This window comes from Mirounga angustirostris, unplaced genomic scaffold (assembly GCF_029215605.1).
Source record: "Mirounga angustirostris isolate CCGP_5_RB_7025 unplaced genomic scaffold, mMirAng1.0.hap1 SCAF_7, whole genome shotgun sequence".
Lineage (NCBI taxonomy): Eukaryota > Metazoa > Chordata > Mammalia > Carnivora > Phocidae > Mirounga > Mirounga angustirostris.
In genome coordinates, this window is record NW_026991715.1 from 85,558,010 (window position 1) to 85,583,265 (window position 25,256).

The 25,256-nt window shown below is 35.6% G+C and overlaps 1 protein-coding gene across 9 annotated transcripts in view; it reads left to right on the top strand.

The window, feature by feature from the left end:
• Positions 1 to 25,256, top strand: part of FER (FER tyrosine kinase) — a 423,881-nt gene that overhangs the window by 153,108 nt on the left and 245,517 nt on the right. For all 9 annotated transcript variants that reach the window (XR_010413179.1, XM_064596457.1, XM_064596454.1 and 6 more), the window contains 2 exons: positions 11,092 to 11,184; positions 21,807 to 22,010. Coding sequence is in view for 8 of the 9 variants with exons in the window: in XM_064596457.1 (XP_064452527.1) it covers positions 11,092 to 11,184; positions 21,807 to 22,010 (297 nt within the window). In the remaining variant the exon portion in view is untranslated. The remainder of the gene's footprint in view (positions 1 to 11,091; positions 11,185 to 21,806; positions 22,011 to 25,256) is intronic.

Consider the following 25,256-nt stretch of genomic DNA (forward strand, 5'->3'; position numbering starts at 1 on the left):
CCGGGGAGGAAAGATAGAGTGAGGAAAGAGGAGACCTGAGCCAGTGGATCTTAGAAGCACATGACCATGTTATGCCTGTTGGGGGAGAGTGGGTCAGGGCAATAAATGTTTCATGTAGGAGTATATGGTCAATAGAGGGGAATTCTCCCAAGAGGTCAAGTACAATAAGTAAGAAATGTCTCTATCGGATTAGTAAAATGGAGTTTGTTGGTTAATTAAAAACATCTGCTTTGCTTGAGTGATGAGATGAAAGCCAAATGGGAGCAGATTGAGTAATGAGTAGGAGGAGAGGAAAGTGGAGACAGGAAGCATAGATAATTCTTTTAGGAATTTTGTTTTTGGAGAATAAGCAGGAGCAGGAGGAAGTTATGTGGTGAAGGGAGAGGTCCATCCCTTCCTCTCTTCATTCCTCCCTCCCGATCCTTCTCCATCCTTTCTCTCTTACTACTTCTCCTGTTTTTCCCTATAAGAGCAACTTAAACATGTATAAAAGTTGATGGTATAGGAAAAACAAGTTTTCAAAGAGAGATCTATTAAGTACTTATAATACGGTTTAAGGTTCTTGGGCGAGCAGGAAGGGATGCGATACAAAGTACTAGTAGAGAGGTCACCATTAGATGGGAGACAGCTACATATTTCCAAATGGAGAAACAAATTAGAAGGAAAGAGAAGTAATAGGTTTTTAGGTTTGAAAGGGCAAGATGAAAGGGTTCCTTCCTTGTAGTTTCTCTGTACAGGAGGGGGTAGAATGAGGCAGTTTTAGGCACAAGAAAAGTGGGAAATGTTTGAAATGGTTGACAGTAATTGGGACAGTACAAAGTGAGTTGGCCAGAGAAATGTAGAAGTATTGTCAGATATTTGGGGCCCATTTGAAGTTAAGAATCATGTGATTCTCTCCAGCAGTGATGAATTGCTTGAGTGTATGCTCAGAGAGAGCAGATAGTTGGATCTATCCAAGTATCCAGGGTTGGGGTTTGCTACATGGGTGCAAATAAGAAGTAGGATAGCAAGGGAGTTAAGAATATTGGCAAGAACATCATTGGAATGATATATTATGGCATCTGTTAGATAAAGAGAGAAGAGAAGAGAAGGTGATCAATTAGGCGAAATGAGGAGACTCAAAGCTTTAGAGTCCAGTGAAGTTGAAAATAATTATAGTGGTACTGGTTGAAAGCAAACTGATGGGATAAGAGATTGTGACCACAAAGAGAGGAGCTTTAATTAATTTGGAGCTGTTACATGTGATGATAATATCCAAGAAGAAACCATGACTGATGTAAAGTAGAAGAGAATGTTTCCCCTTCTAAGCCCACACAGAATGGAAGTTTTGTGACATTTCTTAAGTGAATCTTGCAGAATAATATTTTCTCCCCCCCCAAAAAGTACATGTACTAATGTGTGTTATTAAGGCTCTGAAACATACCGCATTTAAGAAACCTGCTTGGGGCGCCTGGGTGGCTCTGTTGTTAAGTGTCTGCCTTCAGCTCAGGTCATGATCCTGGGTCCTGGGATTGAGCCCTGCCTCAGGATCCCTGCTCTGCGGAGAGCCTGCTTCTCCCTCTCCCTCTGCCCTGCTGCTCCCCCTGCTTGTGCTTGCTCTCTCTGTCAAATAAATAAATAAAGTCTTTAAAAAAAAAAGAAACCTCTTAAATTTAATTAATAGGGCAGTTCTAAAATCTATGGGACTGCTGAACCTTTTGTGGTATAACATCTGTTTATCATCCAAACTAGGGTTTTTCCAAACATATTGAGCAATTATTTTGTATGTCATGTGCTGAAACTGTTTTGTTTTGTTTTTAAAGATTTATTTATTTATTTGAGAGAGAGAGAGCATGCACAGGGGGAAGAGCAAGAGGAGAGGGAGCAGACTCCTGCTGAGTGGGGAGCCAGACATGGGGCTCAGTCCCAGGACTCTGAGATCTTGACCTAAGCAGAAATCAAGAGTTGGCTGCCTAACCAATTGAGCCACCCAGGCACCCCAAAACTGTTAAATTAATAGGAATAAGTAAAAGTAATTATCACAACATAATATGACACAACACAATATGTGTTCTCTTACAAAGAAGTTTTCTGTTTATATTAATGTATTTCAATATTAGAAGATTTGTTTTCCTGTTAAAAGTAAATATATGTCCAGAACAAACTCATGTAAATGTATTATTTTGTTAGTGAAAATTGTGACTTTTATAATTGCTTATTGGAAATCTTCAATTACTAGTGGATAGTCTAGGAAACTCTGCTATATTAGTTCCATGTATCAGTAGAGATAAAGTACATAAATGAGTTTATTTACTCACGTAACTAGATCTGTCCAGAGATTTAAACCATGTCATCAAGAATTGTCTGTCATCATTTCTCAGCTCTGCCCTCTGTTGAATTGACTTTATTCTCAGGCAGCCAGCACCAGTAGTCCCATAGTATGGCAGCTTCTCTCGGAAGGGTGAGGGTGAGACCAATGCTTAGAACCTGACTGACTTCTTCCTAACACAGGTCTCCTAGTCGGATTTTATTTGCTGATAATAGTAGTGCAATATTATAAGCACCACATTCCTGTCTTTAAAATCTTTTTTTATTTTTAAAATTAAGTTTCAAGGTATTCTTTTAGGTCCCACAGTTTCTGATTCCATTCTAATAAGTAAAATCTTGCCTGAGGCCTTGAAACTCCAAACATTCCCAGTTACTAGTTTTAGTAACAAAAGGAACTCTGAACAGATAGCAGGATTATTGATGCATGTGCACTATGAGAATACTAAAAAGTCAAACCATTCAGAGAAGTTTTTAGATGAAGTTGGAAACTTGAAACATAGTTCATACAAAACTGAAGTATGTACATAGTAGACTTTATAGTATCCTTCTAAGGTCCTCTGCCCCAAATACAAAACTAGTAAAACTCATCTTCCCTATCCCTCAAAAGCAATCAACAAAAGAAAACCAAATCAAACCAAAATAATAAGAATGAAGCCTTTTTAGATATTTGGAGTTTAACCCTTTAAATGATCTTCTGAGGGATATAGGCTTGAACTCTGAAGGCCTTTTGTGGTAACTGACTGCCTTAGAATATGGTAGTCAAATACAGGTCTGTAACTTTTGATAAATTAATGGTTTTTTCTTTTGTCATACTGAAGATCCTTAAATTGTGTCTTTGTATTTTCTTGGTTTGTGACTAAAGATCAATAAAATAATGACTGGTAGGTTACTTGTCAATAAAAATGCAGATGAATTTCTGTATCCAGTTTGGATATGGAAAGTCACAAGAGACCATACATAAGGGATGGAAGTTATCTTCTTAGAAGCATAAAGTAGTGGGTGTGAATGGAAAGCAGAGAGAACTCCCTAGCACACCTCCTCCTCTCCCCCAAAGAGGCTGCAAAGCTTGGAGAGATCTCCTGAAGCTGGTGGATTGACTTTGAAGCTTAGGCAGGATACTGGAATCTTGCCAGGGCTCAGATTCCATTCTTAGCTGAAGGAAAATTCCTGATTCAGCTCTCAGTGTTTGAAGCTGGTGGTGAATTGATTCAAACTAAAGCTGCAGCAAAGATCAGACCCAGCTTATTACCTATAGTCCCACCTAGCATCCTGACAGAAAAAGGAGTTTCAGAGTCTACTGTTCTTTTACACAAACCATTTGGCACACAATCAAAAATATATGACACACTCAAAAGAGAAATGGAGAAATAAGAAATGTGACTTACAGCTAAGAAAATAGACACAGGTGACCTAGTTATTAGAATTATCAATGTCTTTAATACAGCTATTACAAAAATGCTTAGGGGTCTAGTGGAAAAGATTACAATGGGTATGAAAGATGGGGTATTTCAGCAGTGATATGGATGCATAAAAAATGGAAATTCTGGAATGAAAAATATAATATCAAAACTAAGGAATTCATTAAATGGAATTGTTAGTAGTAGATCAGTGAGATGTGATTATAGGTTGATAGAAAGTATCCAAATGGAAACAAAAAGGGAAAAGAAAAACCAAGTATTTGAGATCATAGGGTGATCTCAAATGGACAAACATACATGTAATTAGAATCTAAGGAGGGGAGGAGAGAGAGATGGGAGTAGAAAACGTATCTGAAGGACAATGGTTGAGTGTTTTCTAACACTTTCAACCCACAAGTCCATGAAATTTAACAAACTTCAAGCAGGATAATTAAAATAAAATTACATTTGCTTATATCCTTGTTTATTATAAAAGTAATCATGGAAAAATATTTATTATGTATAGGGGAATAATGATATGAATTATAGCTGACTTCACACCAGAAACACTAGAGACCACAAGACAAAGTGCTGAAAGAGAAAAAAAAGAAAAAGAAAAACAACTTTGAATTCTATATCCAGTGGGGGGAAAAATCCTTTAAAAATGAAGGCAAGGAATACTTCACACCCACTAGGATAGCTATAATCAGAAAAATGGAAAGTAACAAGTTTCAACAAGGATGTGCAGAAATTGGAAGCCTCATACATGGCTGGTGGGAATGTAAAATGGCTCAGCTACTGTGGAAAATAGTTTGACTGTTCCTCAAAAAGCTAAACCCAGAATTACCATATGACCCAGCAATTCCACTCTTACGTGTATCCCCAAAAGAGTTGAAAACAGGTACTCAAGTACATATGTGTCTGTGGTTATAGCAGTACTATTCACAATAGCCAAAAGATGTTTTGTCAGTATTAGTAAGACAAAAATAATAATGGCTAATATTTATAAGTTTATTACAGTACGGGGAGAGAAGGAGGAGAAAAGAAAGGAAAAGGGGAGGCAGAGGTAGGAGAGAGAGGAGAGGTAAGGAAGCTGCTGTTGGAAAGACATGAGCAGCTTATTCAGGAAGTGACAAAAGGGTTATTTTGACCTGATCAAAATAAGTTGTTAAATAGAGTGGTGAGCTTGGAGTTTGTGAGGGTGTGGCTGGAGTTGGCAAAGTGCCTCCATTATTAGACATAGGGACCTCTAATGAAATAATACTTCTCTCATTATAATGCATTCTTTGTCTTATAAGTTACTAGTTTAAGCAAAGAAGATAAATTTCATGTCTTATTATTGTTTTTTTATGTATATGTATAGTTGTTTTAAAGGCAGAATCTCTCAGGGGCACGTGGGTGGCTTAGTTGGTTGAGCATCTGACTCATGATTTCGGCTTAAATCATGGGTCATGTGTCCTGAGGTCAAGCCCCATGTCAGGCTCCACGCTCAGCAGGAAGCCTGCTTGAGATTCTCTCTCCCTCTGCCCCCCCCCACTCTCTCTCCCTCCCTCTCTCTCTCTCTGAAATAAATAAATCTTTAAAAAAAATAAAGGCACAGTTTAGATGAGTCTTGATAATTTAACTCAGAATAATATTTTTTTTAAAAAAACTGAGATACACAGTTGTTTACTGAGCAGAGCCTATCAGCACTTAAATTGTAGAGTCAATGAGGTGCTCGTAAGGAAACTGATTGGTGTGCATTTTGCACTATTAGATAACTTACAAAAAGAATATCTATAGTAATTTTGCTCATGCATTTGAGAAAAGCACCATGGAACATGAATTGTACTTAGATTTTGAATAGGAAAGGAGCTGATTATGGCCTCCTGCTTGGGTCTTGTTTCCCTAGAGACATCATCTTAGTTAAGAGATGTACAGTCAAGAAAGCAAGAAGAACAATATGACATTTTACAACCTGGGTTTCAGTGAACTCTATTCTGTTGTACTGTAAATTTTCTTAGTATTGTTATTTTAAGACAAAATCTGAATAATCATTCAAATGTTCCTTTTGTGCACGTTTGGTTTCCAATTTCATTATTTCAGAATATGAAAATGGCTGACTTAGCAAGCAGGCTGTCTTTCTTTTAATAAATATTCTTAATATGCAAGCATCAAAGAAAAACAGCATGACGAACTAGGTTACTAGGCAGTGAATACTTCTAAAATGATTTGTCTTTAATCAGAACCCAATTGCTAAAATAAATCACTTACAAACTGTTTCAGTACTTAAATTCTATATCCTGATGGGAATAAAAGCTGTGTATTCTTCATTCTCCCCAGCAAATCAACATCTGCAAAAGACTAAGTTATTTATTTATAAATGCATTCCTCTTATGAAGGATATATCAATATTTGCAGTATTTCATTTACATTATGGAGTCATTTATCAATAGACTAGAATTTTTTCAGGAGACAGTCTTCTCTGAGGTTATAATTTCCCTCTAGTTATTTCTCACAAAATCCCTCCAAATTTCATGGCTGCTTGCATAAGTAGTCTAAAAGATATTTGGCACTCAGCCTGGACCTTGAGCATGAATATTGTTATCTTTTCCTTGATCCTTATTGCCTCCTGATCTGAATATGTATCTGACTGTTCCCACAGGGCCAAATCATAACTTTCATTGTTCCTTCTAAGAATGTTATTAGATTGGGATTACTTACCAAAGTCTGTGAGAAATAATATTTGATTATTGTTTTAATGACTTATTATTAGCATAAAAAGTGTCCCAGTAACACCTTTCACTGTAGTTCGCCTTTCTGTTGGAGGTCAAGTTCTGAGGACACCTCAGGCAGAATGTGACTGAACACTCAAACGGAAGTAACTCTGGTGACCAGCCTGCTACATGGAACTCTTCTGTGGGAGTTTTGCCAGTGATCAGTGCAATGAAATGACTGGGGAGCTGGACGATGGTTACAGAAATTTTGAGATGAAGGTTTTGTCTAGTCTGGTGTCCTTCTGTGTACTGATAGAGAAACTGAGAGCCAAGCTAGTGAAGTAATTTGCTCAGAATCATTCTCGTTATGCCTTCTGACATCAAGAACCTTATTTTTTCTACCTTAGTGCCTCCTTTAAGAGCCTTGCTCGAAGAACCATTATGTGCTTTCTGGTTAAAGTAACTTACTCCGCTATCTAATTATGCTGTCATTTGGAAGAGCTGCTGATTTTTGTCACTTAGTCCAGTCAGCAAAGCTTTGATTCCTGCCTTTTATATCTTTGCCTGTGCTTCAGTGAGCAGAGGGTAGAGGTGACCTGATAGTCTCTTTTACTGCAATTTGGGAGTTTTAGTGAAGAGTAATTAAAAAGCCTGATAGGTATGGTTTTACTTGAACTGTAAGTAGTTTAGGTATTATTTCTTAGAGTTCTTTTTTATAAATTGATAATATAACTTTTAATTACTATGAAGCAGTTTCATATATATTATGAAACATCTCCATATATATATTTATGGAAAGAGAGATAGAGGGACAGAGACAGAAATTGTGAGACCCTTCAGTCAATTTTATTTTTTATTTTAAAGATTATTTTTTCAGAGAGAGAGAGAGTAGGGTCAGGGGGAAGAGGGAGAGAATCATCAAGTAGACTCCCCGCTGAGCACGGAGCCCAACATGGGGCTGGGTCCCACCATCTTGAGATCATGACCAAAGCTGAAACCAAGAGTCGGACGCTTAACCAACTGAGCCACCCAGGCGCCCCTACCCTTTAGTTAATTTAATGTAATTTAATTTAAATTTTTTTAAAGATTTTTTATTTATTCATTCATGAGAGACAGAGAGAGAGAGGGGCAGAGGGAGAAGCAGGCTCCCAAGGAGCAGGGAGCCTGATGCGGGACTCGATCCCAGGACCCTGAGATCATGACCTGAGCCAAAGGCAGACGCCTAACCATCTGAGCCACCCAGGCGCCCCCTTTAGTTAATTTTAAAGTAATGAAAATGAAAAGCTATTCTTGAATGAGATGTGAAAGTGATAGTGCATCTAGAACTTTTCTTTCAAGATAGATTTACAGCTACACTTAACAACGTTTTTCTGGGCATCTCATCAGACTATTATTTCATAACATCATCCCTCCTTTCTCCCCTTCTCTGGCCTCCAAGTCCCTCCACTGTGAGGGGCCATCTTGTTGCCCACACTAATCCCTGTGTTTGTTATCTGGAGAAAGATCTTTACCTTGTCATTACTTGAGGGGGGTAAAATGAGCGCTGTCATCACCAGCCTTAGCTGCCCTACAGGCAGGATTAGTCGTTGTATCCATGGTAATTAAAATGAAGCTTTTTAAATTTTAATTTCTAAAAGTAGCTATTTAATTCACTGATACAAAAGTCAACCTGTCGGTGAATTCAGCACAGTCTGAAGTGTTATGAGACCATAATTTAAAGCTGGTATATAATGCTACATAGACCAGCTTTAGCAAGTGAGTTTCATGTTCGATTTGTGGAAATCTGGCACCAATGGAGCTGACACTGGTCAAAATTTTTTAATAAACTTTATTTGTATTTGATTATTCCTTTAAGAAACTTAAGGCCTACTTAGTGTTTGTGATAATACATTTTTTAGATCAGCCTATTTAAAGAGTACTTTAAATGAAAGGGTACTTTTTTTTTTACTAATTGTATCCCCTCAAACACACAGATTATTATGCTTCATCACTTAATATAAAGGAAGCACTTTTTGAAGTCTTCTCTACCCCACACCTGGACCTGCCCATTAGGCTTATCTAGTGTTGGTTTCTTAAGAAGATGGTATCTTTTTTGATATTATCAAAAGGTTTGGGGGGAAATGGTTCTCTTTTCTGTCATAAGGTTTGATGCCCAAAATGTAGCTTGAAGAAAATTACTGTTGTCATTTCAGTGCATATTATTAAATCAGATACAAATAAAACACTTTCTAATATGTAAAACTCTCCCCTGATTTTTCTACTTTGCTGCATAACCTCTCAGTGCTTTTCAGTTCTCCTGGTACTCTTACAAATTGGCTCCATACTCTCTCCAGTATTTTAAGAGCATTAACTCAGAGGAGAAGCGTAAATTCGCAGCAGAGGTGCTTGGTGCTCCCTTGTGAAGCGTTCGTTGCCAAACAGGTGAAGTCAGCACTTTCGTCTCATCTTCCTGTCAGTAGTAGCAGCAGCAAGATCCGCAGTTGTATCACTGCTTCTGCTAATGTCACTACCACCTCCACGGCCACTCAGAGTCAGGGAGAGGTTCTCCAGGGGAAGAAGTGGGTACATTGGGCTGGGAAGTAGAAAACTGTAGCCACTGCAGTGCTTTCTGGTATATGTGTGCTATATATAATTTTGTTATTATATAAAAACATATTTTACTATATATATTATAACTCTAAATAATATAAATATGTGTAAACATCTTATATAAGTATACTGTATATAAATATATGGCTCTATATATATGTGTTACCATTATAATATATTTTATAATATAATATACAACTGCTGTGTATGCCTTACTCCCCACTCTTCTGTTCTCCATATTCTGGCTATACCTTTTATTGCGTTTTACCTTCCCAAACATTTCTTTTTAGGAGACTTCTCAAGAACCAGATTTAGATTTTTATTTTTTTTAAAGATTATTTATTGAGAGAGAGGAGCAGAGGGAGTGGGAGAAGCAGGCTCCCCACTGAGCAGGGAGCCCGACATGGGGCTCAATGCCAGGACCCTGGGATCATGACCTGAGCTGAAGACAGATGCTTAATGGACAGAGCCACCCAGCACCCCCCGCCCTCCCGCCAAATTAGATTTTTAAAAAACCCAAAACGCCAAAGTTGAAGATGGACATGCATTAAAGAGAGGTCACCATATTCTTTCAATACTTCAAGGCTGTTTTTCCTTCAGTGCTTCTTGTGACTCAGTACAGGGATTTTTACTAGAAAGTAAAGTGAAGCTACAGCTAGGACTAAGCCTATGGAATGTAATGCTCACATTCCTAAGGTGATGACCGCTTGTACTACAGTAAAGATTTATTTTTAAAATAAGTTTTATTAAATATGTACGTGCTTTTAACATGTTAATTTTTAATCATGTGCAGTAACTTGTAAGTGTGCTCTGAAGAAGGTTGTATTAATTTTTGCATTTTATAAATGACCAAAATGAGGTATAGATAGTGTTGGATGGAATCATAAGCAAGTTTGTAATGTAAGTGATGATGATGAAAAAGAAGTTGAGGTCATTTGTTAGGTGATGATAAGATTACTTTAAATTATTAATGTGCATTTGTTTGTGGAATGATAAGAATATTACTACTGCAACCATTAGAATGAAAAGTAGATAAAGTGGGAGTAGGCAATTGGAGAGACAGAAGTTGAATTTCTGAAACTACAGTGTTTTTCAGAGAGCAAATGGCTAAAAATGTCTGCATTTACTGAATAGAGACACATACCCTACATATTAGAGACAAAGGAAACAAATGATGTGGCCTGCTTTACCTATTTTCTGCTGATAAGTAAAATTGAGCATCACTACTGTGAGAAGACATATGGAAATACAGCACATGGCAATAGAATCTCGAATTCTTTTGTCTGCTGCTGATGAACAGTTGAAATGTAGTCATTATTGGAAAATTGACCAGTGCTTCCATTACAAATCCCCACGCGTCCCTCTTTATTACATTCTAGGTCTCATTTTTGTTCTACTTTCTCTTGGTTCTACCCTCTTACCTAGCCCTTCATTTGCATTTGTTAAATGGATTTAAAGATACGAAATTTTAAGGAAAAGTTTCCTTCAATTGTGATATATGATACTTGGAAATGTACATCCTAAAGCAAGTGGCGACCTGGATTGACTTTCCTTAGTGGAGTTCTACCACCACCCCCTTATTTTATTTTTTGTGGTCTTCCTCTGGTGGCGTTGTCGTCATCATTGTCATCATGATCATGTGAATCTTTGGGAAGTTTCCTAGCTACTTAAGTGGAATTCACTATTTAAAAAAATGTGTTCAGTATAGTTCTCCTGATTTTTCCCTATTATTTTTTCCTTGAAAATCCCTCACAGCTACAGTGCTATCTGAAATCTATGTTAGACTGGTTCCTTATAGCTTGTGTCTTTTTTTTTTTCTCCTGCATGTTAATCCTTGGTTTCCCATGAATTTCATTTGCATTTCTTCTTTTCTCTCATGAATTTTTATTTCTTATTTTTCCCCCAAATCAAGACATTTATTAAGAGACCAAAATACTATAGAGTTTATATGCATTTGATTATTTGTCATCTTTAATGTCAGGAAGGTTGCATTTTATTTAGTTGCAATATGTGATTAGCTGTGCATAAATACCTAAATACCCAGAATAACTGTGTATAAACTAGTTTACTATTGCTGAAAGCTTCTTTCTTAATCTCTCCAGGAAAGAAAGGAGAGGCTATCCAAATTTGAGTCTATTCGTCATTCAATTGCTGGAATAATTAGGTCTCCAAAATCGGCACTGGGCTCTTCAACAGTAAGTAGGATGAACTCTATGTTCTAGCTTGTTTCTGATAAACAATGAATATCATATGTAAATTTGTCCTTACAAATAGAAAACTAAGTACATAATATAATTTTTACATGCATATGAATCTGTTCATACATGTATATAGTAAATTCCACGTAACATTGATATAGGGAGGAAAGAAATAAACTTGTATTCTGGACTTTCTGTACTACATATAAGTAATTATAGGAAACATTTTTGTTATTTTGAGGCTTTATATTAGAAGAAGAGCATAGACAAAGTTTTTTCCAGTGAAACAATTTTTATAATAGGGACTATTGTATATGTATTTTTAAAATGTATCAGTTTATATGTGTGTTCATATTTTTGAGAACATTTTAATTATTAAATTGAAGTCTATTTGAAATTTGGGTTTGGCATGTCACGGTGCTGCACAAAATATTACAAATCCCTGGTAACAGCAGCTATAGCCATGCAAGATAAAGTATATTCTTTTTCCCTTTATATAGTAAAATTCTAAAATATTTTTCTTACTTCATTACCTTTAAGACTAAATTAACAAACTTTTTTTCCTAGCTATCCCTCATGCACAACAGAGCTTTAGAATGATAATGAATGATGGTCAAAACAACAATATTCACTACAAATATAATTATGTGCTCTGCCTCAATCTTTACGAGTTTCTACATAATAATATCCTTATGTTATTTCTTACTCTTTTAAAAGTTCAGCTGCTTAAAATAACATGACCTAGTCTTATTTAGAAAAACAAGGTGTTTCCTAACCACAGATTAGTTAAATGTCCATTCACATTTCAGATTTATTTCCTATAATTCCTTTTTAATATGTAACACATGTTCCCATATTTATTCCACTCAAGCAACACTCTTTTATACACAATTGAGGCAAAGCATCAGGTATTTTAATTAACAAAAAAGAAGAAAATTTTATTTTCATATAAAAGAGATTTTCTACTTCAGTGTTAGCCTTTGATGCTGCTATTATTACTTCTGACCTCCAGAAGTGATCTATGGCAATAGGGAGGGGCTGTGAAGTAATGCAGACCATCTCCCCTGGCATTGAATAGCAAATACAAAAATAATAATTTTAGGCAAAAACTACATGGTAGAGTAAGTCTCTTTTAAGGCCCTATCCTAATCTTGTTTTCTTAAGTTAATGATTTATAACTTCACAGATAAATAGTAGTTTATTGGACTTGGTTTATTATGATTTGACATTCAAAATAAAGTATGGGAGGCTTGATTAGGAATCCATGATATATTCTAGAGACTATGAGGACAGGTTTTGATGACTTAGAAGAAAAGAAAAAGAGTTCTTGAAAAGAAATATTTATTTATTTATTTATTTTTAAAGATTTTATTTATTTATTTGAGAGAGAGAGAACGAGAGACAGAGAGCATGAGAGGGGGGAGGGTCAGAGGGAGAAGCAGACTCCCTGCTGAGCAGGGAGCCCGATGCGGGACTTGATCCTGGGACTCCAGGATCATGACCTGAGCCGAAGGCAGTCGCTTAACCAACTGAGCCACCCAGGCGCCCGAAAAGAAATATTTAAGAAGTTTTTTAAAAAAGAAAAAATGTTCTTGAAAGCAAATGTTCAAGTGTGTTCTTCTTCAAAAAATAAAATCAGTTTTTTTTTTAAAGATTTTATTTATTTATTAGAGAGAAAGAGATCACGAGCAGTGGGGAGGGGCAGAGGGAGAAGCAGACTCCCTGCTTAGCAGGGAGCCCAACATGGGGCTTGATCCCAGGACCCTGGGATCATGACCTGAGCCGAAGGCAGATGCTCAACCGACTGAGCTACCCAGGCGTCCCAAGAAAATCAGTTCTTAAAAAGAAATGTTCACATACCTCAGTTAGCACTTCATAAAATTATTTAGCATAAAATTATTTAGCATATAAGTCAGTGAAACACATGACATTGTTAAGTTGTCATAAACTCACCTTTATTTCACTTAGTCAGAGGTCTTTGTGCCAGCAACTAGTAGCAGTTCATCAGTGAGCTGATTTATGAAAGGTGCTTCCCCTGCCCAATTTTCCTTTAGTCAACTCTCTTAAATACTTGAGAACGAAGGCCTATTATAAACTCAAGGTTATCTTCAGCTTTATTCTTCGGTGTAAAATTAGGAGAGTGGAATTTAGAGCTTCAAATGTTAGCTAGTGACAGAAAAATAATATAATATTATAAGAGTAGGAATGGGATAACACTCCTAATGTTTGTTTTCCCGACAATCTGGGATGCCTAAGAATTTTGTGCCCTCAAGACAGGTGTCTAGGAGTACTGCAGTGGTTCTGAGACTTCATGTCACATACATCACTTTGAAGCTCATAGTTATGAGAACTTCAGCTTTTGGCTCTAATGGAGCCTGTTTTGATAATCAGGTTGATCAGAGGGTGAGGGAGTTTTTTTCCTTTATGTATGTAAAGACACGCTCATTTACATGTAGAAACAAAAGAAGTCCAGTTAGTACAATGTGATGAAGTTATACATGGTTGGCTATCCTAAAATTATGTCAGGTATAATATGCACAATCTTAATGAATTAATGGTACAAATCTTAACTTGTTAAAATTTGAAGTTATTTACATGTTATCGTCTCCATTTAAAAATGGACTTTATTTTTAAATAAATTTACCAAATTGACAGTGACTGATATAGATAAAAGTTTGGTGTTAACAAACTGCTTTTAGCTGAAATGAATTGAAGTGCCTTTCCCACAAAGCATGTATCTCGTTCAAATATACATTGTGATTTATTTGTCATAAATTATCAGTGTCCTTGAAGCTATGAAATGCCCATTTTTTCTAAGAAATTGTTCCCTCTGTAATTGAGAATTCTAGAGAATGTTTACTTCCTCAAGGCCCAGTTGCTCTATTTGTATCTTCATGCTGAAGGAGATCACTACTTCTATCAGTGAAGTTCTCCTTGGTATTTCCTGATTTATTTAGAAATCTTATGAACCAAAAAGACTGAGGTAGTCTGCGGTTTATGACACTATTGTTCACTGTGAATAAATGTACACAACTTTTTCTGTAAATCATTTGGTATCCTACTTATTTGGAGAAAGGGTTTCTCCCTCAGATGTACAGGTAACTGAGGCCTTGGGTCTTACTATGAGTGTGAAGGTTTCAGGTGTTAAGTACGATAATCTAAGAAGTATAACAATGTAGAGACTGCTTAGTCATAATTAAAATTTTTTCTGACACAATATAGTATTTTTTAGAGTATTCTAATTTGGTAAATGTAAAATAGAATTTTTTTTATTATTCTAAACAATTTTTTTCTCTATAAAAAAGCTTAAAATAGGGCGCCTGGGTGGCTCAGATGGTTAAGCGTCTGCCTTCGGCTCAGGTCATGATCCCAGGGTCCTGGGATCGAGTCCCACATCGGGCTCCCGGCTCAGCGGGGAGCCTGCTTCTCCCTCTGACCCTTGCCCCTCTCATGCTGTTTCTCTCTCGCTCTCTAAAAAATAAATAAAATCTTTAAAAAAAAAAAAAAAAAAAGCTTAAAATAAACTTGCCAAAATGGCATAGTTAAGCATATTCAAAATATTTTATGGTGATATACCTCACGCAACATGAAACTCACCATTTTAAATTGTACACTTAGTGGTTTTTGGTATACTCACTATGTTGTGCAACCATCTCTACTGTCTGCTTCCAGAACATTTCAGTCTCCCTAATAAGATACTCCATACCTAGTAGTAGTTAGTCTCAACTCCCTCCTTTTCCCATTTTCTGGCAGTCACTAACCCACTTTTGATCCCTAAGGATTTGCCTATTCTGGACATTTCACATAAATAGAATCATATAATATGTGACCTTTTGTGTCTAATTTTTTCCAGTTAGTATAGTGTTTTCAAGGTTCATCTGTGTTGTAGCATGTGACGTACTTCATTTCTTTTTATGACTGAATAGTGTTCCATTTATGAATTTATCACATATTGTTTACCCATTCATCAGCTGATGGCCATTCGGGATGTTTCCACTTTTTGGCTATTATGAATAATGCTACAGTGAACATTGATATACAAGTTTTTACGTGAACATGCATTTTCATTGCTCTCTGTTATATACCTGGGAATTGCTGGGTTATATGGTGATTCTATGTTTAAGTTTTTGAGGAACTGCCAAACATTTTTCCACAGTAGTTTCCCTGTTTTACATTTCCACTAGCAGTATATGAATATTCTAATTTCTTTACAATGTCATCAGTGCTTATTATTTTCTGTTTTTTAAAATTATATTACTAGTGGATATGAAATGATGTATCTTTTATTTGCATATTCCTAATGACTACTGATGTTGAGCATATTTTCATGTACTTATTAGCCACTTGTATATGTTCTTCAGAGATATGACTGTTCCTTTTCTTTGAACACTTTTTAATAGGGTTGCTTTTTAATTCTTGAGTTATAAGAGTTCTTTACATTTTTTGGATACAAGCCCCTTAACAGATATATACTTTGCAAATGTTTTTTTTTTTTCTCATGTTATGGACTGTCTTTTCACTTTCTTGATAACGTCATTTGACAAAAGTTTTTGACAAAGTCCAGTTTATCTGTTTTTCTTTGATGGCACATGTTTTTGGTGTCATAGCTAAAAAACCATCATCTAATCCAAGATCATAAAAATTTTCACCTTTATTTCCTTCTGAATGTTTTATTGTTTTAACTTATACATGTAGGTCTTTGATCCGTTTTTAGTTAATTTTTGTATATGGTGCACGGCAGAGGTCCAGATCCATTCTTTTGTATGTGGAAGCATATTTAATTTAAAACCTTAAAAAGGCAACAGCTGTGAAATCACTGTTTCATTATTCAAATGAACATATAAAAATTGGAACTTTAAAGCATAATTTTAAATAAAATGAGGCAATTAATTGTATTATACATAGGGAGATGAAACTAGAATTAATCTTAATATTATTCCTATTGGACTTGTCATAGCTGTTTATTTCAATATTTTTAATAGTGTGGCTAAAATGTAGAGCTTATTTGAAGACAGTCTCACGGAATACTTCGATCAACAGTCTTGATGGAAGGGAGAATGTAAGATAATTAGATGATACATGAATTTGGCTTTAATCCAATGCAGCATCTGATGGTTGATGTTTAATATTTATTGTTATGATCTGAGTAGTCTTTTAATATGTTTTAACAGCTCCAAGAATGTGTTCTTTTTCTCAGTGTACTAAAAGCCTTAAATAGCTTTCACTAGTCCCTCTGGGCTCTGTGAACTACTCCATATTCAGCATCTTCCTGTGCTGCAGGAGGTTGTAATTTTGCTTTGAGAACTATTTCTCAGAGACTGCTTCTGAAGTCAGGGCCAGAGGTGTTAGGATTAATTGCATAATCCGGAAGCCTACTGGTAACCATGCGTATCCATTTCCACTGAAAGTTTTTCAAGCCACATTCTATTTAATGAGATCTCTTCTAGTCATATCAAGAATACTTCCCTTTCTCAGAGCCATCTTTTACTGCAGAATTTCTATAGTAAGTGGTTGGGCAAACAACTCGTTCCATCCCCTTGTGAGTACTACTTGTGTCACTGCTCTATGGAACGATAACACATTTCTAATAGTAGTACTCTTTGAAAAATGTTCTTTAAAACCAGAATAAAGCACATCTTGTTCCAAATAATTGTTCTTAAGACCTCAGAAGAATTATTAAATTATTCAACCCTTGGGGCTCCTGGGTGGCTCGGGCGGTTAAGCATCCGACTCTTGATCTCAGGGTCGTGAGTCTGAGCCCCATGTTGGGCTCCATGCTGGGCATGAAGCCTACTTAAAAAATTATTCAACTCTTCCTTCCTTAAAATTCTTACTTTTCTATACTGTATTGGCATATATGTTATTTCAGTTTTAGAATTACTTTGTACTAGAATTTAGAAAATAAAAATATTAGACGATAAAGAAATGCTTCCATTATATAGAATAATATATAATCTTATTGTAAATAAGATTTGCTAGCTTGCCTCTTTTTAGAAATTTAGAAAATTGTAGGGCACCTGGGTGGCTCAGTTGGTTAAGCGACTGCCTTTGGCTCAGGTCATGATCCTGGAGTCCCGGGATCGAGTCCTGCATTGGGCTCCCTGCTTGGCGGGGAGTCTGCTTCTCCCTCTGACCCTCCTCCCTCTCATGCTCTCTGTCTCTCATTCTCTCTCTCTCAAAATAAATAAATAAAATCTAAAAAAAAAAAAAGAAAATTGTAATTCAGCTATGTTTAAGTTGTACATCATTGTAATGTTAGTATTACAGCCAAGAATGCTTGGCTTCCACCATTGGCATAGGGAAGTATAGTTCTTTTCATGCATAACATCATATACTGCTTGTTGTTGTTAGCGTTCTCCTTCAAGCCTAGCAGAGCAACCTTGTACTTCCTTTAACAAGGCATGTTGTTAAATTCAGGTTAAATACTATATATTTTATACCTTAGTTGTCTTTCTTTATTCCTAAGGTTTTAACTTACCTCCCCTCCTTCTAGCCATTCTTGCTCCCCAGACACTAAGATGTAGAAAAATGAGAAATAAGGGAAAATAAAAATAAAAATTCTTGCATCAGTACTCCATTCAATACATGCCCTCTTTAATACCCATCACCAGGCTAACCCATCCTCCCACCCCCTTCCCCTCTAGAACCCTCAGTTTGTTTTTCAGAGTCCATCGTCTCTCATGGTTTGTCTCCCCCTCCAATATCCCCCCCTTCAGACTTCCCCTCCTGCTATCTTCTTTTTTTTTTTTTTTAACATATATTGATTATTTGTTTCAGAGGTACAGGTCTGTGATTCAACAGTCTTGCACAATTCATAGCGCCCACCATAGCACACACCCTCCCCAATGTCTATCACCCAGTCACCCCATCCCTACCACCCCCCCACCACTCCAGCAACCCTCAGTTTGTTTCCTGAGATTAAGAATTCCTCATATAACTGAGGTCATATGATACGTGTCTTTCTCTGATTGACTTATTTCGCTCAGCATAATACCCTCCAGTTCCATCCACGTCATTGCAAATGGCAGGATTTCATTCCTTTTGATGGCTGCCCTGATTTTTTTTTTTTTTAACATTTTTTTTGGCCTCTCAAAAAGGAGCTCATCTTGCACTGAAATGTTTGCAATAAAGGCATACAATTTGGGGCCCTGGGTGACTCAGTCGGTTAAGCTTCTGACTCTTGGTTTCGGCTCAGGTCATGATCTCAGGGTTGTAAGATAGAGCCCCACATTGGGTTCCACTTTCAGCACAGAGTCTGCTTGAGATTCTCTCTCTCCCTTCCCCTCTGCCCCTTCCTCCACTTGAGTGTGTGCACTCTTTCTCTCTCTCAAATAAATAAATAAATAAAATCTTTGAAGAAATAAGTAAAGCCATACCAATTTTCATTACATACTTGGAAATTAGGCTGAATAGGTTAAGAAAAAAAAATAGGCCCTTATTCTCCCCTCCCCCCCCCAAAATATTTTCATTTTCTAGTACTGACTCCTCATTGCCTCTTCACTTAAATGAATCTTTTTATTTCACTAAGCCCAATATGTTTTTACTGGAATGTTCTTTAAGAATAAGGCCCAGGTAAAATAACTAAACAGCTAGCCCAGTCAATCAGGAAAGCTTGTCTTATTAAGTATAACTAATTAACTGTGTTAGATTAACTATAACTTCAAAAAAGAAACCACTCCCCCCATATCTTGGGCAAAAATCTTAGATAACTTACTGACAAGGAAAAATCTTTCCCTGCTGAGGATTAGAAAGATATGATATTTGAAGTAAAAAGCTTCATTTCCTTTTTGATGTAATTGTGGTGGTTCTTGGGATGTTGGATTTTGTTGCTGATGCATTCTACATTCTATTACTAACAAGCTTGCCGAATTGTGTTGGAATTTAATTGAAATCATGTTAATAAAAATGTTCCGTCCAATGCTTGCAGAGAAGTTCCTGTAAAACCTGATACACCCAGACCGGGCATATGTAGGGCCTTCCCCTGTGTATGTGTAGGCACACACATGTACTTACGCGTACACTCACAAACTGTTCAACTTACACTTTTTTTTTCTTAAAGATCATTATTTATTTGAGAGCGAGAGTGTGCACACATGCTCAGGGGGCATGGTGGGCGGGTGCGGGGAGTGAGGCGCAGAGGGAGAGGGACAAGCGGACTTGCACTGAGTGCAGAGCCCCACAACCAGGCTCAATCTTACAACCTTGAAATCGTGACCTGAGCTGAAATCGAGATTCGGATGCTTAACCGATTGAGCCACCCAGGTGCCCCCAGCTTACACTTTATAACGGTATCAGATCTCTATTTCAAAGAAACTAATAAATCCAGAGAACTGTTGTGTAATCCCTGTGATATAGTAATGTAAGTTCCTTCCCATTCACTTCATTTTTAAAGCAAATAAACAAATACAGATGTTCTTTCAGGATGATTTTTCCCCCAAACAGATTCTTCACATTCAAATCCTTAAATGAATTTCTCAGTGTTAGCTGAGCTTTTATACTTCAGATGCCCTTCTGACTTAATGAATTCTCCAGGCTCTGCATTTTACTGTTCTAAATAAATCAACATTTGGGAGGATAGGTTGAATAGGACAAGAAATCAAGCACATGACATCCTTGTTTGTGATGCCTTTCTAATATGTAGACCTTCTTGAAAGATAATGATGAAAACAAATTCTTTGCAAGGTGACATTGAATTTTTTATTTCTCTGAGAAAAAATCAATAAAACAATTTTGCCATTGGAAACACTTGGAAATATTTCTATTACAGTAAAAAATTTGGTGTTATACTGAGATACAGTGTGATAAAATTTTGGAAAAGATATATTTAATAATTTTGACTGCCTATTTTAAGAATTATAAACTGTTAGGGGCGCCTGGGTGGCTCAGTCGTTAAGCGTCTGCCTTCAGCTCAGGTCATGATCCCAGGGTCCTGGGATCGAGCCCCGCATCGGGCTCCCTGCTCCGCGGGAAGCCTGCTTCTCCCTCTCCCTCTCCCACTCCGCCTGCTTGTGTTCCCTCTCTCGCTGTGTCTCTCTCTGTCAAAATAAATAAATAAAATCTTTAAAAAAAAAAAAAGGAATTATAAACTGTTAGTATACGCAAAAATTTAATTTTGTGTGCATTATGCATTTGTTTTTACCTCATACTTGTGGCTGGTTCTCTGTATAATTTGTTCTTTAAATCTATTTTTGGAAACACTGATTAAAATGTTTTTGAAGTATTATATTTATCATAATTTGTACTAAAAGAAAAGCCTTATTTAGCTTACAAAAAATTTCTGTGTAAGTCATACCATATATATATTTAAGTAATTAAGTGTATTGTAAGTGGAAGAAGTAGAAACCAAAATGTGAGCTCTTCTTTGAAGTCCATTTGGGATTTTTCAAGTTTCTTTTTTTAAATCAGTAGGATGGGTTTTGGATAATGTAAAATGGAACTTTGACTTACAAGTTTTGGGCTTCTTCCTAGGTACAAAACGATGAAGGCTATCTTCAGAACTAGTTCTCATTTACCGCAAAGATATCACACTTTTTCCCTGTATAGAGTTCATAACATCATTCTGAGATACCGTATGTGTGAATATTTGCCTTTCATTTATTATTAATTCTAATTTCTCCAATTTATAAATTACTTTCTCATGAGACATTGTGCATACTGTATTCTAAGTATCTTAAGAGTTAGTGCACATTATTGTACCTTACCCATATAGTACTCTTAACAATCTGGGGCAGTTTAGTTCTTTGGATGATAAAAACAAATAACACACTTTTTACTTGTAACTAGAAAATGTGCTTCCATCTATTATTAATTAGAAACATTTCAAGGACATCTAACTCACTCCTTAGTTATCTGTTAATTGATATTAGCATGTGGTCTCCTAAAATAACAGATGATCTGCTTTTCCTGCCATAGTCCTGGCTTATAATCCTCTCCTGTTTTTGCCACTTGTTTATAATTTTGTGTTGGTGATTTCCAGTGATGCTATTTCTCCTATGGCTTTGCTGGCCGTTGCTATGCAGGATTGGGACCAGCCATGTGGCAGTGATAATGGATAAGGCAGTCAGGGGAATGAGGGTAAGAATGGGAAGGCACAGCAGCAAGGTAGCATCAAATGATGCCTTCAGTATTGCTTCTGGAACATATGACATGGGCAGTCTACAGCCTGTGTCATTGAAAGTTTATTCCATAAAAATAATTAACTTCTAATTTGAATAAAAATGAAATTGTTTTGTGACAAATTTCTCTGATAAGACCCCCTTCTATCATAATTGTCTGGTTGGTAAATTTTAAATATATGGATTTCTTTTATAATATGGTGAATAAGACTATAAATTCTAACACTGAATGCTAATATTGTGTGCATCTATATATGATAGAATAAACAAGTAAACTCAAAGTATTGAAAGATATGTATTTGAGCTAAACTTCAGCACCAGTGTTCCAAGAGATATTTTCTTTAAATATTATAAAAATTCAGATTCATCATGAAACTTTTAATTGGTCGATTAAAAAGAGGAACGTATGTAAGAAGTATTTATAATTGCTATCAGTTTTACCAGGAAGAATTCCTATTTTCTCTAACTTACTATTTATTTATTTTTTCTCAATGTTTGCTCAAGTTCTCTGATACCATCCCTGTAAGTGAGAAGCCCCTGGCAGAACAGGACTGGTACCATGGAGCAATTCCCAGAATAGAAGCGCAAGATCTATTAAAACAGCAAGGAGACTTCTTGGTGCGAGAGAGTCATGGGAAACCTGGTGAATATGTCCTTTCTGTATATTCTGATGGACAAAGGAGACACTTTATCATACAATTTGTTGATGTACGTTTCCAATTTAGTTTATATGTATATTTTGATGTCGTTCATTTTGCTATAATTAGAGTAAAATAATGAATAGTTTGTGATAAATGCCCATAACATTTTATGCTTAGTACTTAATTTTACTTTTTTCTGAATTCCTTCAATACAGTGTGTCAAAATTCACTAAAATGCTGATCAATGTATTAAGGACATATGTATTTTAAGGTATTATAAATTAAAAATAGTTGTTATAAATTTAAATTTAAATATATAAACATTTAAAATATACATATTTTTAAAGATTTTATTTATTTATTTAGAGAGAACAAGCAGGGGGAGGGGCAGAGGGAGAGGAAGGGAGAGAATCTCAAGCAGACTCCTAGCTGAGCACAGAGTCCGATGCAGGGCTTCATGTCACAACCCTGGGATCATGACCTAACCCAAAATCAAGAGTCCGAAGCTTAACTGACAGAGCCACCCAGTGCTCCAAACATTTAAAATATTTTAAGTTAAACATTTAAAATATTTTAAGTTAAACATTTAAAATATTTTAGGTTAAACTTGAACATTAAAGCTATTTTAAAATAAAAACTAAAAATATGATTATCACAATTTTTCCTTTTATGCTCCTAAAATTGGCCCTTGAAATTGCTGTCAAAAATGTACTAGAAGAGGGACACCTAGGTGGCTCAGTCAGTTAAGTGTCTGCCTTCAGCTCAGGTCATGATCCCAGGGTCCTGGGATCGAGTCCTGCATCAGGCTCCCTGCTCAGTGGGGAGCCTGTTCTTCCCTCTTCCTCTACGTAGACCCTCCCCCAGATTGTGCTCTCTCTCAAATAAATAAATAAAATTAAAAAAAAAAAGTATCATGAGAGATTTTAAGAAATATGTTGTTAAATAGGGATAATGAAATTCCTTAATAAGTGGGACAATGATAGTTGAATTAGCTTTATTATTAATTTAGGTTATTGGCATTAATAAACTAATAGAAATAGATGAAAAATTTTTAAACTGATTTATTCACATTGTTTCTTCTAATACTAATTCATTTATTGAACTTTAAGTACTGCTAAACTACTTATGTTTGTTATATTTTTGATTAAGCATTGAACAGATGAAGAGTAATCTCAAAATTTTGTTTAACTTTACCCACGGAAAAATTTTTAGTAATTTTGGTATATGAAGGCCTCTATTTGTCATTTTTTACTCCAGCATTTCAAATAGTGTGCATTTTCAAGCTGGCTGTCTAAGATTTCATTTTATGTCCAGGCACTGGAATAATACTAATTATCTTACAAAAAGATGGAACCATTATCATTAGATAAAGGTCAGAGGGTTTTAGGTAGATATGTATGTATTAATGTATATATATCTATAATTCTGAGGTGAAATTCACATACCATGAAAGTAACCATTTCAGAGTATACAGTGGCATTTCATATATTCACATCTAGAAATTATATTTAAATGAAAATAGATGCCATTCAGATGGGTTATAAAAGGAATAAATCCATTAAGGTTTATATTATAATTTTCATAGCCTTGTTAATTTTGTGTAGTATTCAGACCGCAACTTCAAAATCATATTTTCCTATGTTCATACATCCCACCTACTGTTTCTAGTAATATGTCATTCCTCATTTCCTTGGCAAACTCTTTTATAATTTGTATGTGCCTTTAAGTTATGGATGTAGACAAGCTTCCCTATTCCAACCTGTGACCGTGCTAGCAATATTTATAAAACGGTATACAAATTGTAGAAGGAAAGGTCATAGGTAAAGTATAAACTAAAATTTATGTGAATGTCTCCCTCTATTTTCTAAGCTCTGAGAGTTACCATTTTAAAAATATGTCATACATTAAACAAGACTGAAATATTTCCCTATTACCACTTATAGTTTAAAATGTAACTGTAGGAATTTAAATTAGTATTCTTAGAAACAAAAAGGAAGGGGTCTACTTGCAAATTACCACTTGTCTTTAATATTTTCACTTTAAGTGACTAAAATGAACAGCATAATAGATCCTGAAAAGACTTTGTTGCAGGTTCACATTTGAAGATTTTATTCAGCTTCTTTCTGTCATTGAAATTTTGCAAAGATCTCTGTTTAGGATGAGAGTGCTTGCATTTCTGTAAATGTCTCAGGTTTTCCACTGCCTAATTTTATTTAGTTAATTCTTACTATATAACGTGTTCTTCAGTCAGTAGAAAATAGGAGTTTTGAGGTGATCTAGACTTTTGGGAGAGTTTTTTATTCTTTTTCATTTTGTGTGGGTAAATATTCCATGAGCTAAAATTTTCCCATTTCCTTCCTCATATACATGTTGCTTGAAAGGGCCAATAAATGGGGGAATTCATTGTCAGATATTTAATGGTTGCTTATTATAGTTCAATCAAGGAGTTTATAATCTAATAGTAGATTATAAAGGCTGTACATAAATGAGGGGATAGGTGTCCTAAGAGGTGAAGACATAAGGAAATTGAGATTTTAGAAAATGAGAAAAATACCAAATAACATGAAAAAAGCATTGAACTTGTTATCATAAGACTTGGGATTCCATCCCAGTTCTGCATTTTAGAAGGTCTGTGGTTTGGAAAGTAATGGGGTTAACAGCCTGTATCATGATTGTGGGAATCAAATCAGTAAATACATGTTTTATAAGGTATAAAGTGCTATGGAAATATTAGGTAAAAATTTTTGCCATTGTTTGATGAGTTTATCTGAGAAAAAATACAAATGTATTTTGTAAGAAATATCCATGTAATTCGGAAAGTTAATTTAAAAAATGTCTTTTTGGTTTCCATGAGATTTATTTGTGAAATTTAAATAATAATGAAAGTGTTGTTTTAGAATTTATATATTTAAGTTTGAGGTATTCATCAATCACAAATAATGGTATTTTAGCAACATTGTCTCTGTCAACTGTAGTGTAGGATGGCAATTATTTTGAAGCTGGGTTTTTTTTGTATGCATCACACAGTTACTTTTTAACATGTGGTGAAACTCTGCATGCTGTGAACATTATGTGAACATTATGAATGATCAAGATGGACACGGATACTTTCAATTTTTACATTTTTTACTATTCTAGCAGTGAGTATCTATCTTTTGTCTTAACTCTTCAAGCAAGAAGTGTTGTACTTTTTATTGGACACTAAATATATTAATTTCATAAAGCCAAATAATATTAAGCATATCTAGGAACATCTGAATCTCAGTGTAATTCTAGCATTAGTCACTGACCAGTTCCATAGTTACCAGCCTGG